The sequence below is a fragment of the Falco biarmicus genome, chromosome 6 (assembly GCF_023638135.1).
Source record: "Falco biarmicus isolate bFalBia1 chromosome 6, bFalBia1.pri, whole genome shotgun sequence".
NCBI classification, from domain to species: Eukaryota; Metazoa; Chordata; class Aves; order Falconiformes; family Falconidae; genus Falco; species Falco biarmicus.
In genome coordinates, this window is record NC_079293.1 from 11,363,031 (window position 1) to 11,378,943 (window position 15,913).

The 15,913-nt window shown below is 43.6% G+C and overlaps 1 protein-coding gene across 1 annotated transcript in view; it reads right to left on the reverse strand.

Annotated features, from left to right (window-relative positions):
- Positions 1-778, reverse strand: part of CD109 (CD109 molecule) — an 83,533-nt gene extending 82,755 nt beyond the window's left edge. The window contains exons 1-2 of the mRNA XM_056344387.1: positions 578-778; positions 93-253 (exon numbers count right to left, since the gene is read on the reverse strand). Of these exons, the coding sequence (XP_056200362.1) occupies positions 93-253; positions 578-645 (229 nt within the window). The 5' untranslated portion in view covers positions 646-778. The remainder of the gene's footprint in view (positions 1-92; positions 254-577) is intronic.
- Positions 779-15,913: the final 15,135 nt, after the last annotated feature.

Here is a 15,913-nt window from a genome sequence, read left to right on the forward strand (position 1 = left end):
GTACCATTTAGAAGCCGGGATATTTTGGGAGCAACAGACTATTGTGGGAGAAAGCAAATCTAAATCCTTCCAGGCCAACTCCGTTCTCTTACCTTTCTCAAAGACCATCTCCCTGCTCAAGATGGTCTCGTTATCTCTGATCACTTCTCCCCTGACGGTGACCTGTGCTGGGCTGTCCGGCAGCAGAGCCACCCCGACAGTCATGTTTGCTCCAGGCCTGATGTTCCAGGGAGCCGCCACCAGGAATGCAGGTCTGGAAAATCCAAACGGGCAGAGGGAGAAAGGGCAGGGAGTGAAACACAATCCCAAAAAAAGTAACAGCGTCCGCACAAGAACGCACGGCGCAAGTTGCAAAGCCCTCCCGTTGCGCTCCGCCGCGGCGGCTGGAGGCGATGCTCGCTCAGCGGGCGCTGGCGTGCGGGACGGGGAGAAGGCAGCGCTGCTCCGCGCAGCTGCCCGCCGGCCGCCGGCACCCCCGGGGAAGCGCCCCCGCCCGCGCAGCCTGCGCGCCGGGCAGCATGAGGAGGCGCGGCGCCCCGCGCACCCGCCCGGCCCCGGCTCGCCCGGCCCCACGTACCCGGCCGCCGCGGAGCTGCAGAGGAGCAGGAGCAGGAGGCGGCGGACAGCGCCGCGGGCCCCCGCCATCGCGCTCGGTGCGCGCTGCCCCGCGGCCGCGCTGCCCGCAGCCCTGGGCCCGCCCCTGTGCGCGGCGCCGGCGCCGGGCGGGGGCGGGAAGGGAGAGGCCGGCGCTGCCCCCGCGCCAGGCGCGCTCCGGCGGCCGCAGCCGCACCAGCCCCGCGGGGCGTTCCCGAGGCCGGCCCGGCGGGGGCGGGGGGCCGGCGGCACGGCGGGGGGAGGACGAGCGCGCTTCTGTCCCATGGGTGCGGTTCTGCCCCCCGCAGCCCTCGCGCCCCGCGCCCTGGGGCAGATGCCGCGGGGGAGCGGGTGGCGTTCTCAGCCGAACGCGCCACCCCAGCAGATGAACCCCCAGCGTAACGCCGCCCGCCCGCGGCACCGAGCGCAGCGGCAGCCCGCGGTGTCGGGAGCGCCCGCTTATCCCCGCGGCTTTGCACCGCAGAGACTGGGAGAGGCTTGGAGAGCCCCCCGAGGCGCGCTGGCACGGGGCTCAGGCTCGCAGGCAAACCGGCAACAGTTCTGGGTCTGAACAGGGACAACGATGCTGGCAGAAATTCCAGGAGCCTCGTAGCTACTCAAACGTGAACCGGTTGGTAATGTAGCTCTGCCTGGACTGGCCTCCGTGCCCAGTATCTGCGAAATAAGGTCATGTCTGCATACGCGTCTTAACCCACTTTCAGAATCCAAAACGTGCACTGAAGCAGCTTGGGTGACATTTTGCTCCTTTAGCATCTTCATGCTGAGTGGAGTGGGCACACCTAACAATGTTTTGATTCATCTGAATTCTCTCATCCCTGCGCAAGTCTAATACATTTAGAAATGCCACCCAGTTCTTGAAGTCTGCCTCTTCAGAAGCGCTGGGCTGGCATCCTCTGCACTGTGTTACAAAATACGGTCAGTTGTAGCGCTGAAAAGGAGCAGCATATTTCGTTCCTCTGAAAACCAGGTACGAACAGTAAATGCACACTGTGCTCCAACAGTATCCCAGGCAGTCATGCAGTCTTTTCACATCTTTTAAATCCGCTTTTCTAAGTTTTCATACCTCTGCTGATTCTTTTTGGGGCACCAGTCTCTGCAGTGACAGGAGAGGGTGCCATCTCTGTAGGCTAGGGACGGGGTGATACTACAGCAACCACAGCTGATGCCTGGAAGGTCAGTCTTGGCAGCTCCTCACCTGCAAAAAGTGCACGATGAGGCAGCGTTTGGGAGATGTTTGCTGTTATTTGTAAGTCCTTAACTCGTGGTTTGTGAGAAACAGGCAGGGAAGATGAACAGTCAATGCCGCTCCTTTTCTTGGAGATGGTGGGAAGAAGCGCTTACAGGTAGTGCTGTATCCCAAGCACCCCAGCCCGGAATGGTGAAGTTACTCTCACAATACACATTTCTCCAGTCTCTGGCACTGAGCCCAGCTGGCACTCCAGCATACCTATCGATACTGATCAGCTCTCTTAGTCTCCGAAACAAGGTGGCCACATCCAAACTTCCTATTGGGTGTGGCCCATGCTAACCCCCAAACCGCACCGTGACCTGGTGAAGAGAGCACTTGCTGGCCAGGGCAAAGCCAAAGTCAACCTGAGGGTAGAGACAACCAGCCTCTAGTCCCAAGATCATTTGCTGGCACTGTTTTAATTCATTAGCATGGATGTAGCCCAAAAGTCCATTAGTGAAAGTCCTTGCAAATGTCACAGATTTTGCCCAGTTGTGCGACAGTATTCGCACACATATCCCATCTTCCCTTTACTTTCCTAAGGGCTTGGTATTTAAAGATACTTTTGTATATGTTTTTGATCTTTCCTTCTACAGAAACACCAATAAAGGAATCCTACAACAGAAAGTAAGAGAAGAAATGGATTATTAATACTAGGATTTCATCTGTCCTGGATAGATTTATCACTAATAAAAAAATGGATAAACAGAAATTAAGCGTTAGATGCCATGCCATAACAACATGCAAGCTCCATTTCTTACAGGTATATTCATGTACTCAGAGACAGGTCAAATTAATGGAGGATAGTCCTACTGCTTGGAGATCTCAAGCCCTGAATCCTCTGAACATATCCCATTTATTCCCTTGCTAATCCAGCATGGAGTTTCCTCTGCTGGATTTATACCACCCTCTGATTCCCTCTGCCTTGTCAGAAGACCCTTGAAGACCCTTTTCATTATTTCATTTCCAAATAGGATATACTGCTCTGTAGGTACATGTAGAAGGTTTTCATGGTTAAACATATAATTTAGGAATCAAATATGGTATGCAAGGATTCAGTAAGTTCCCAGTTAGCAGGAAACTTAAATACATAATAGCTCACTTCAGACACAATTTTAAGAGTCACATCTTACCAGCATCTAAACAAGACTTGATTTTCAAAAGTGCTCTGCAGCTGCTGATTTTCATTGTAACATAAGCTGTGATTTCCCCAAAACACCACTTCCAACTCCTACATTCTTTTACCAAATGTGGTCCTTCTTTGGTGACCGAATGATACTAAATACTGTACCTGGACTGGGAGTAGCTATATTGTGTGATGGTTCCCATGAGCCCCAGGAGCTCCCTCTCCCATTCTCCACTCAGCACCTCACAGCTCTGCAGCCCGCAGCCCTCCCGACACTACCCGGCAGCCTGTGCCGTACAGTTCTTTCTGGAGAGAGGTTTACTTCTAACACGGCTCATGTCAGTGGCCCCGTTTGCAACACAGCCCCACAGGTGGCTATCAGCACAGTATGTAGATGGGAAACTGTGGAGCATGGGCAGATATGAGGTAAAACAAGGACATTTTAAGCCAACTTCAGCCCTACAGCCAGTGTAAACGATAACTACACCATGTATCTCAATCTTCCTCTGCACATTCCTCTGCACACAGAGAATAAAAATGATTCAGGAGTAACTGGAAAATAAACACAGTTATAGAGAATTGGGCTAAGTTGGTATCCTATTCACACTCTCTAAGTGTTAAACTATTTGTTCTGTTGGACTTTATCATGCAGCCTTGCTGATTACAGGACTGTTTCATACCCTCACGCTTATTTTAACTGCTCATTTCCATTTACAGTTGTCTACACTAAGGTTTTGTTAGGCAGTTACATGTCACTCTTTAGTTTTATCTAGGTCAGACTGGTAACTCAAAAAAGTTTGTGTTACATTTGTCAAATTTAAACTTAGGGGTGCCTAGGTTTGAAAAACTTTTGCACACCCACCAGCTTCTGTTATAGGGCACAAAACATCCTCAGCTAAAGAATACCTGTCCGTCCAGAACAGGCAGAAGAAACAGATTACATTAGTCCTACGAAACTGCTAGGAGATCTGTGTTTAACAAAACAAAAGACCTTAGCTGCACATCCTTTTCAAGACTATAGAAACAACCATTTGGCAGTGTCTAGACCTAAGCAGGTTTTCAATGTCTGGCTCTGACAAACACCTGAGAGACTTGTGCACAAAACTTGAAGTAGGGAACTGCACAGCAGCTTACTGAGATCACCGTGTGAGGGAAATTTGTTTTGGACCCGACTCCTGCATATTAGGAATAATTTTGAAACAGTATAACCTAACATGAAAGGTTTTAATAATCTTCAACTGCTCCAAGCCAGTAGAGTGGATACTCTGGAGACACAATTTGGGAGGTAAAACAGGTTGTTGTTGTGCTCGGCACGCCAACCAGGGAAGCTAGCTGAAAAAATTTCTCTGTTCAATTTTCACATTTGGGAGTTAAGCAAGCATTACCAGGCTCAAGTTTTACACCCATCTGTGATATGTCACCATAATGAAAATTCCACTTTTACCACCTTCACTGGTCCCTCAGGAACCTAATTTTGCTAATCTTTCATGGTTTCTTACAAACAGAGCCTGTAAAGGCTGTGAAAGTCATTGACAGCACTGGCTATGTCTCAGGCAGCTAACAGCTATACTGTTGTCGGTTTCTATACAACTCAGTTTAAGTCTAGCTCGAATATATGTACCTATATCAGCTGAAATCACACCTTTGAGTTGCAGCCTAGGTATACTCTAAATAAAAATGTGTTTAAGTAAATACAGAAAACCAGACTGGTTCCTTAATGAGCCTTGGTAAATAAGGATTGCAGCACCTAGCAAGCTCTACTAACAGTATGAAGACTGGCTGGAAATAAACCCATGCTCAGCAAGGTCTGCTTTTCTCTAATATCACGTGGAGAAAGGAGTACTGTTTGGTTAATGTAAAAACCTAAGCACTACAGTACTTAAAATACTGGGGGAAATTTCAACAAAATTACGACAGCGGGGACCTGAATGGTCAATGCCCTGTCCTGTGTTTAGCATTAGACAGTGGACTTGGCTGGTCAGACATTCATCTGGATTCAGCAGGCATTCAACCAGATCGTGGTGCAAACAAAGAATGTTTCCATGAAATGAGGCAAACACAGGGAAATCTGAACACCTATGTTATGTGGAAATTTGAACCAGAAGATCACTATAGTCTCTTCCAGGACAATATTCTGTATTTCCAAAAGCTTAGCTGGTTGTCTTATGCATCACTGAACTCAAGGTCTGCAACTAAGCTCATTTAGGGGATGGGTAAATCTTTTAATTAATCTCAATAGGCCTTGGATCAGGTCCTAGCAGAAACTGTGATTCAGCAGCTTGTGGAATTAGGAAGGAAGCAAAAGTCTGTTTTATCACTCACAGTGAGTAGACAAGAATTATACCAAACACTAAAAATAGGTGAGTGGAAGATCATTCCATGGTAGCAGGAGGGCACATTCCTTGCTTGGACGTAAGCCTGAAGAAGTTGCGTTTGCTGGAAAGTACTGACAGGAGCATAGGATATAAACCTCTCTCAAAAGTGCTCAGTAATAACACCCCTGACGCTGGTTCTGATGATGGAATGTGCCAAAATGCTTTATGCTATGCTGGTGAAGGGTGTGCCATGCACTGAAACTTGCCTTGAGCTATCAGGCTCATGGTAGAATTTCATGAAAATCTGGTCTGCACTGATATTAAGAGCTTTTTTCCTAGTACCTGAAGACATCTCTCTTAATAAATAATGTTATTTGCAAATTCTTTTCCAACTTGAACCGTTACTCCAGGCACAGTGGGTAGGATTCACTTCATCAAATGTGGACTCTGCACTTGTCTACAGCTAGTTATACACATTCGCTGGATAGACAATGGAGTGAACTATGAACTTTTCACACCACGTTTATATGACTCCTTAAGAAACCAACATTTGAATGAGCCTTCTAAATGAATCAAGAGAATCCCATCCTAAAAATACCAATTTCTGTTAAACATCTAAACAGGGAGTCAAGACAAGTAATTCAAATATATCTTGTTATCTGCAGAGCATGTAAGATGACTGTAGATTAAGTGTCCTCCTGGAGTATTCAGTGAATCAAACCTAAAGACAGACATTAATTTTGACAAGCTTTGGATCGGGGCCTGTTTGAAAGTATAAGATTTTGTTTCTATTTGTTCAAAGCCTGGTATAAGAACAAGCAATGTTCAAATAAGCAAAAAGCTTCTTCTTTGTTAATATAGCATAAAAAAAGTTTATTGTCTTGGAATTATATGCTTATGTTTTCACAATATTTTAATTGTTATTATTAAACCTGTACATATTTTAACCATACCCATAAAAATTAATGGTGATCAAATCTGTAAATACTGTTTTATGGCATTGTATGCAATACTGTATTCATGCTTTGAAATACCCCAACAAAGCAAAGCACTGTCTTTTAAGAAACACATCAAATGTAGGACAGCATTGTTAAGACTTTACGAGGTTTTGAGAGATTCACTTTTTGAAATGAGATTCAGAAAGGGAATTAAAGAAGGAATTACATAATGATACTATGGGAGATGTGAAAGTCTGAGTAGCAAATCTACAAATGATACACCTAGGAGTTCCCCTACAGTAAAGATAATCCTCTGACCAAGTTCCCTGGCCTTACAGCCCTTTTGAACTGATGGAGCAGTGCAGAAGGACCATAATGGAATGAAAATGAGGACCTTGCCCCCTGTTTTTCCCAGAACAATAGCTCTTGGCAGTTGGTGGATCTCACAGAACTATAATGAATTGCTGTGGAATGACCCTGTGTTCTAGTTTCTGATGTGCTGAAGGTCCTCCAAAGTGCAAGTAAATGCGGTATCCAGAACAGGTTTTTATGTGTAGCTGAATTTTTAGATTTCCTCTGTGGGCATCCTCAAAGCAGACTCTTGGCTTTACAGAAATCGATGGCACTGAAATCATTGTCTTCAGTGAGGTCAGGACTCAAAACTGTATTCTCTACTTTTTTCAAATCTCTGTAACTTTGATACAAAAAACCTGAGTTTTCTTGCATTATTTGCTGCATTTAGCCCCTTAACTTTGATTGATACACTGTATCTTACCTGATACATATGAGCAGAACATTTAGGAAGCAAGTTCATGTAATGCCTTTATTGCAAAGTTGAAGTCATGCCTTAATTCTGTTTTAGCATTTTTCACTGATTGTAAAATGTTCAATCATAACAGTAGGGGCTCGTTGAAACATGTACAAACATGCTGTTTTTATGAAACTGAGACAAGTTAAACTTTTTTACAAATGATGACAGGTTGTCCTCAAAAATCTGTTTTCCTATGGCAGTATTTTTCACAATTGTGTATGATGAAGTTCCATTTACCAAGCTTCATTAATCACTTTATATTAGCCACCCTTATTCCCTTAGCTCTCTGAGGGTTTTCAAAAGGTCAGTGCAACCCCTCCTCATTGCAAATACTGCTGAAACAGCCAAGAAAAACCTTACTTTCATTAAACTATTTAGTGTATATTAACACTATTTCATTCTAAAGAATAGCCCGAGGATTCAATTATCTTCAACTATAGACTATAACTAAACTGTAAACTTAAACTATGCTTTAAAAAAATTAATTTCTAGAGCCAGTGTTTCCATAATGTCATAGAGTAGCATATCACAGCATTCTGAAGTACATGCATGCATACATTGTAGCTTCACTTTTAATTAAGTACATAAAAACTGGCAGATTTTTTAATGTGTGTTTCTGTAACAGCTATTTATGATATTCATCTATCCATAAAAAAAGGGGTGTTAGTAAAGCAGTCAGTTTCATAGACCAGTGTATCTCTGTAGGCAGAGGCAGCTTCCTTCCCAAAGCAGACTGACCTGAAAGCCGTTCATACTGGCGACAAAGATCATTTCCCACATAACCAACAGACTAAAGAGATGCTTATTTTAACTCATCAGAGCGAGAAGACTGAGAGAGGCCTCTCCAACACTTTCATAGGAAGAAAATAGATCAGGCACTGATCTATGGGAGAAAAGTGTAAAAAGGTCTAACGCTCAGGCACTAAAATCAATCAAATGCAAATTAGAAATGAGGCATATACTACCAGCAGAGGATATCTTCCTGAATAGACTGCCAAGGAAGGTGGTGTTGCTGCTTCTTTGTATGTCTTCCCATCAAACCTGAATGCTTTTTCAAAAGTCTAAACCAAGTAATTAGGCTAAATACAGGGGCAACTTGCTGAAATTCTGTACTCCATCATATACAGAAGATCAGGCTATGGGGTCTCTGGGCAGCGTGATGAAAATCCATGAGATTGCTCTAGAGCTGAGGGACCAGAAACATACCCAGAGAGATGAATGTATCCCAGAAAGGACAGAGCAGGGATTTGTTCCCAAGGAAATCAAATAGAATTGACAAGAGGGAAAGAAAAGCACCTAACAACGGTGGAGACTATACTACTTCAGTCCTGGTTTCCTCCATCTTGGAATGACCAGAAAAGGTGAACAAATGAAAAAAAGAAAACAGAATTAGAAGTAGTTGTTAAAATGGAAGGTTTTTGTAGGATGTGACCTCTTGCAGGACAGCTTTTTTTCTTTCTAAAAATGAAAACCACGCTTTCTGCTTGGAAATTGGTCAAAAGCTAAACTAAGTAAACCATGTTTAAGTTTAGTTTGCATTTAAAAAAAAAAAAGGAGAAAAAAATCCTTCACTTTCCAACCAATTCCACCATGCTATCAAGAAGCAATAGCTATGTAAAGTAGAGATAGGTAGACATTAATTATGTAGGTAAAACTTCTCAGAACCTCCATCCTATTTTAGATTACATCCATTTGACAAGCACATGAGTCAACCTTATGTTACACAAGTTGTCTCTTACAGAATCAGTTTTTGTAGCAGCTACAATGGCTTCTATAGACAGAAGCGATTAAGAATTATTTTTTAAAAAAATACACTCAAACTATTTATAAAACTTGCTCCAAACTTTGTGTTTAGTTTAGACACAGGTAAATACTAGCTGTCTCTCCCTGAGGACTAACTCTTACCGCATACAGCCTACCGGAAAGGAGGGAGGGTGAGGAGTCCGATCTCCGTGATTAAGGACCTGACTAAAGGTTTCATATTTCAAGTCACCAAATAAGCCAAAGTCTAAATAAACTTAGCCCTTAAGTAATGCCACTATATGATATCCATTCATGCTGTTCAAAAAGCCACTGTTTGTTCCATTGCCAACCAGCCACAGCAGCAGTCATTTTTTTTTTAAATGAAGAGGGTGTGGACCCCAGAGGTACATCTTTCCAGACCTTAACGTTACAACCAAATGCTTGGAAATTGCTGTCATATGTCTGAAATGTGTCCTATATCGGACAACTTTCTAAGGCCTCCTAGCCATGTTTTTAGGCTAAAGATTCGCCCTGTGATTTTTCTGACCACTAACAGCAGTTCTGGAAGTTTCTTCTTTTCTTTTCATTTTGTTCCTTAGCAGTAATTTACTTCAGATATTAAGAAAACCAAACAAACTATATGTAAAACACCTAGTGTGCATGATGGTTTTTTTACTCCTGAGAGGGGTCACAGGATCACAGGACCACTGGAAAATTCAGGGCAGAGGACTCAGGAGTTCATCTAACCCAGCCTGCTGTTCAAGGCAGGGTGAGCAATGAGGTCAGACAAGGTTACATAGGGCTTTATCCAGAAAGATCTTGAAAACCTCCAAGGACTGAGACTGCAAAACCTGACGGTTAGATGATGTAAACCACAACCAGGTCGCTATTCAAATGACTGCAGTAATTGCTATTGCCTTGATTCCCCTTCTCCAGTAAATACAAATTCTGACAACAGGACAAACAGCTCTTATACATTACATAATACAATTAAAATGAGAATTGGAGGTAAGGAAGCAGAGAGTCTGTGATACTACTGTTTCAGCTCTCTCAGCGAGGTATGGCATTATGGTATGTGCTGCACACTAGAAAGAGCTCTGAGTGAGCAGGTCCAAAGGATTATGTGATAGGCATCGGGCCTGGATGTGATCCAACTGATATTCAACGTGTACATGGCCAGGCTGTCCCAAGAGTGATTCTGAGTGACTGACATTGAGTCAAGCCAGGGTTTACTCCCTGACATGGGTTGCAAAGAAAGTATAGATATACTTTACATCTATCTTAAAAAAAATCCAGCCCTTGAGACTTGATGCTCCCCAGCAAATAGAAGGAAAAATACTTGCAGGGTGTTTGAAGAACATAGAAAAGTTTTGAAAGATTGGAGAGAAGACTTTTCCATGATAGCCAGAAAGAACAGTTTGCCTGCAGCCATCGGGTAAGCCAAAAAACAAACCTCACAAAGAAACAGAGTTTGTAAGGGGTGTATTGACCTACTTAGCTGAGAATTTTTAAATGTGAGTTTAAACATTTATCTTACTTTCCAAACCCTGAGGTGGAGAGCGTGACAGCTGTAAGTCATACACCAAAATCTTCACGGGATTAACAAAATAACCTAGAGAGCAGTCCCAGAGAGATGTCCTTCAGTGGGCAAGGACATGGAGCCAGTTTGCAGGAGCGAAAAGACAAGGACTTTGCAGAGGCTCCACCACTCCACAGCAGGATGAGGCTGGGCTTGCAGCAGGGTGCCAGAGACCCTCACAATGTTGGCACTTCTGAGAGATGGTTGGCTTCCACAGCCAGAGACTCGGATTACATAGCAGCTTCTGCATCCTAGCACCAGTCACCATGCAGCACCTCAAGAAGTTACATAAAGGCTCCTCAGCCTCAAATGACTCATCTGAGACAGCATGAGCACTGCTGTACAACTAGGTTCAGCATTTTAGAAAGTAAATGAATGGGACTCACCTCCTTTTCTCCCTCTCCCTCCCTCTCTTTCTTTCTTTTCCTTACACTCTTCATTTCTCTTTTGTTTTGTAATAGTCCTACTGTATTTTTATGTAAAGTTTTTATGTTCATCCTCTAGATGTAATAGCTGTGGATAACTGCCATTATTTGCAAAAGAAAAAGTAGGTTGATTCTGTTATGACAGTATTATAATCGCCATAAATTTAGGCTTAATTTTGGAGCTCAGATTGACAAATTGGAGGCATAATTTTGGGCGACATTATAACAAATCAGTCTAGTAAAAAGACATCACATTTACTCTTTCAAAATCCAACAATTTTCAAATCAACATCAAAGAAGAAGTGTCTTTGTTGTTGCAAGAAGCTTTGTTTCTTTTTCTAGGCACACGTAGATACTGAACATCTGACAATCTTCAGATTTATGTCTCCCTTAGACACTTTCTGCTAAAAACTAGTAAAGCCTAATTCGCAGGTTCTTACCTTATCCAGCATACTGTGTTCCTTGAGCACAAAGAAAGCACATCATCCTGTCCTATGTGATGGGTTCTTTCCAGCTTTCTGAGATCTCTGCAAAAATTATTTACTTAGTTATTGACAAGGAAGACATATTTTTCAGGATCCCTCACCTATTACGTATCATGCAAGTTTGCACATTATCAGCACCTCTAAGCTTAAGTAAAGCTTCTTTTGCCACTGGAAATATTTTTTAAAGTTTTATCATTAACTTTCACTATAGAGTTCACATTCAAAGAAAGTTAGAAAACACTTAACTGATAGCTGAAGTATGTTCTTGGGCAGTTCTAGGCTTTGACAAATCCAGCTACCAATCAAGTTTCCAGCAGGAACTGAACAAAACTATTAAGATAACCTGTGAGATGCCAGCATCGTTTATCCTCATTGTTCCATCTTTCATGACAGAATAACTCAGATTAATTTTGTTTTGCCACAGATCTGAATAGCTTCAACATTGCAGAATTATAACACACCACTTCATGGGGTGGAAACTCTTGAAAGAATCATTCTAGCCTGGCTCCAGGCAAGTACAAAGACATGGTTTTGCAAGAATAAGCTACACAGCTGAAAGCATAAGTCCAACATTTATGCATACCACTGGAACTCATAAAATATACCTCAAACCCTGTAAATCTTCCATATTTCAGCACTTGACTCTCCACTAGTAAAATGCCTTAAAAGACAGTGTTTCTATGGCTAGGCATGTGCACAGGGAGAGAGGTAAGTCTTCACCAAGGACTCAGAAAATAAGCATTTCTTCTCAGAGCAACTTTGTCCAAGACTGTAAAGGCATACCCCTATGCGTAGTGCTTAATTCAGCTGTGGAACTCCTTGCCACAGGGAACATGAATACTGAATTTTACATGGGTTCAAAAAGAGATGGTGTAAAATCTTTACAGACAAATATGTCAGAGACTACTGAGTACAGAAGTACCCCATTCAGCACACCCAGCTCAGGGAGGGCCTGAGTCACCAGTCAGTGTATTCAAACATGCAGAGACTATTCAAAGGATGTGTCACCCTGTGTTTGGTCTGTACAAGTCCTTCCCTCAGCATTTGCTATTGACCGTTGTGAGAGACAGGGTACTGAGGGAAATGGACCGTTGGTGTGACGCACTATAACTATTCACACATTTTTATAAGCCCATTGACAAAAGAATTGCACTTCTTAGCAAGCTCTCCAACATCCCTCAGTGGTACCTATACGCACAGTGAAGCACTTAAACTCGGGAAATAGAGAAATCACCCACAGGGCTAAGGGGCAGCACAGGTGGGGAATCTGCTCTTTTCCCTAAGGGATATTCATGCCTTCTATACATGAGGAAACAACTACAGTTAAAAAAGAAAGAAGATTCCACAAAGTCCCAGTGCATTGTTTTGCCTGAGGTTCAGCATTTACTGCAGAAGTAAAACTAAATACCACTGTCAGAGAAGACGTATGAGTCCATGTTTCCACGTACAGATGAGTGTCCTGAACAGAATCCAGCTGTTTAATAGGAAATGTCCAGGTACTCCCATTTCCTTCAGGAAGAATACCTTTAAGTAGGCAATTCTAGCCATCAGGATTGCCTGGACTTCCAATCTGTGCTTCTACTGGCTACTGCAACACTGAAGTTTAAGCAATATAAAGCCTAAGTCACTTCTCTGAAGCTAGTTGAGCACTGCCACATAACCCAGAGGAGTACTTTGTAGAGGACACAATACATCCGTCCTTTCTTCCATATGAAAGCAACAATTTCTGCTGTCATGGCCAATGCCAAAAATTGAAGTGTATGGAGTGCCGCTGCTAACAAATGATAAGAAAAGCAGGCTTGATGAATACCTCCCCTCCCAACATAAACCCTCAGGGAAGAATTTCTGCAGTGACAGGGAGCCCTGAGGCATTTGCAGCAGACAGAGTATTTCCAGGCAGATGGAAACACATTGTACTGCCAGAGCCACATAAACCTTTTCTGATTTGGTCAGCATCATCATATGCATGATTTAGTAATGAGTTTGTATTCAGCTGTACAGTAGAATGGCTGCACAGCTCAAGGCATCATGATGCTTTTCCTTTTTGATTGACTGTAACTTGTTCTTTTGTGGGAAACCTGAGAAATTTTTTGCTTGGATACATGTGCATATCTTTTCTTGTCCAAATGATCTGATAACTGTATATTTTTCCACTTTGTAAATTATCAGTCTAAACCAAAAATATCGTTGTTAGGCATTCACAACATAAAAATGCTGTACAGTGTACTGCATATAAAGAGACTAAGACAAATTATAAAGTAGATATTCCAATCTTAACTCATTGAACTCTGTTTATGTTACTCCCACTTATTTAATTAAGAATAACCAGATGATTCTTATATTGTAAAAGCTGCATTTCTCTGCTCAATTTTTTCTGTTTATCTTGAAAAACAAGACTTCAGATTTAGAGTCTTTGAAAGGACATAAATAAATTATGGTATTTTGTAGTATTAATTAAAAAAAGGCAAAAAAAAGATGTGAGAACCCAGAAACAGACAACTTTTTTATCATATACTATAAAACTTCACAACCTGACAGAAGTGATGCTATCTTGCTCCATGAGGAAATGCTGTGACTTAGGTTAACATCACTGATATATTTTCCCAGGCCGCCTTCTTCATCTCCTAAGCAACCCTCAACATTTAGGGCAGTGTTAGTTTGGTAGTTAGGTAGTGTTAACCAGTTTAAAATATATTTCTACATCATCACAGCTGTATCCTGTCTGCACTGCTGGATGAGTATGAGAGCTTGCCCTAAGGAGCCATGGCACTGGAGGGAACAAAGCTAAAATTTCTCTTGAGACCCAGGCACCATCCAAGGTTTCTTTTCCCAATTGGACTTCAGAGTAGAGAACGCACACCTGCTACCCTGCATGAGTCATACTGCAGAGTGCTGCCTTAGCTTGAGTATATATAACCTCAGGGTGGGATTTAGGGAAGGAAGTGCAAACCTTTGGTGTTCTCTCGCATGGTGTGGAGCCAGGTGACAAGGGAAGCCAGGTGCTGAGCAGTGCTGTCTGTCACCTCCCCAGCCGAGCACAGAGCACAGCTGCATCCAGCGCTGAGAGTAACCAGGGCAAAAGTGAATACAAACAACAGTACTTTTTAGAAATAAAAATAAATGAAAACAGAAAATACTTCAAATACTTCACATCAGGGCTGCATCGCAAGTCTGACACAGAACAGAGCACAGGCAACGACCAGCCTTGCCTGTAGGCTGGCCAGAGGCAAACCATGCCTGTTTACATACAGCTATACACAAAATCAGTCTCCAGGGAATAAGAAATGTTCTTATCTGCTGTGACAAATGTCAGTGTTCCTCACACACTCCTAAATCTGCATTCATGAGTGTCACCTTTTGACTCTGGGCCTGCAGCCTCACAATCAAGCTGCTTTTGGTGCAGCGTTTCACTAAGAAAAGAAGATTCCCTCAGCAGTGAGGGCCTGCAAGATCTGAGAAGGATGCAGCAGGGCAGAGAAATCCATGTTCCTTGCTATTGCAAGGTTTGCTGGCATTAACCCATACCAAGACTGTAGCTGAATTTAAGATACAAATTGTCTTGGTGAGAAAAAATAAGAGAGGGGAAAAAAGGGGGAAGCCTAGGAAAGCTTTGTCTGTTGCTCCAGTTCCTGAAGTCCCTCTTCCTCCCTGCATTATTGATGAGAGGAGTCTAGGGAGAGCTTGGGCTTCAGCCTATGGATGGCAGTGATCATACCCATGACCCTGTGGACCACATCGGTCCTGGCCTGTGTGCCCCCAGGCTTCCCTCCTCATGGGCTGGATGCTAGCGCACTGGGGTCTCTCTCTGGTGGTATATACAGACAGACCACGAAGGGTACAGCATGTGTGAAATGCAAAGCTGAAGTCTTCAAGTGCTACAAACCATATCTCCACTTCTCATAAACTGTTGCAAATTATGTTTGATGTGTTCTTTGTCAGAAAACAGCAATTGGTTTTCCTTCTGTAGTTTTGGCTGTAAGAGTGACTTCCAGGTAAGTTTGACTCACAGAAGACACTCTTAGGCTCAATTTCAGAATCAGAACAGAGGTCCTGGTTTGCTTCACATGTTCACATAGATGTAATGCTGCAGGACCGGCACACAGCCACAGTCATTCGGTTGCTGCTTGCAAACTCAGTGTATCTACCCTGTGTGAAACAAAATGGTTGAATATGCTGACAGGAATCCTTTACAATCTTCCATTTTCCGGTACACAGACTTTTCCAGGCAGTTTGCAGACCCGTGTGATGGCACAGGCACCTAGCAAAGCCCAGGCCTTGGGCAGCTGGCCGGCAGAAAGGCCACACTGACTCAGCACTGGGCCGTGGCAAGGGCACAGACCCGCGGCGGGAGACTCCTGTGAGGCCTGTAACGCTTAGAAGAGCTCTCTGTCCTGCCGTTAGCTCTGACTGAGGTTGAAAGCCACCGACTCGGAGTAGAAAAGCTCTATTACATATTCGATGATGCTTATTCCTTTGTTTAGGTGCATTTCAAGGCCACACGCCGCAGAATGTGATACGGGAACTGCCATTTATTGACATAACAGGGCACTGCAGCGGTTACAGAGAAACCCCGCACCCGCGCTGCGAGCTTCCCCGCTCCGGACACGGCTGCCGCAGCTGAGCCGCTCCGCGGGGCCCCTCGCCTTCC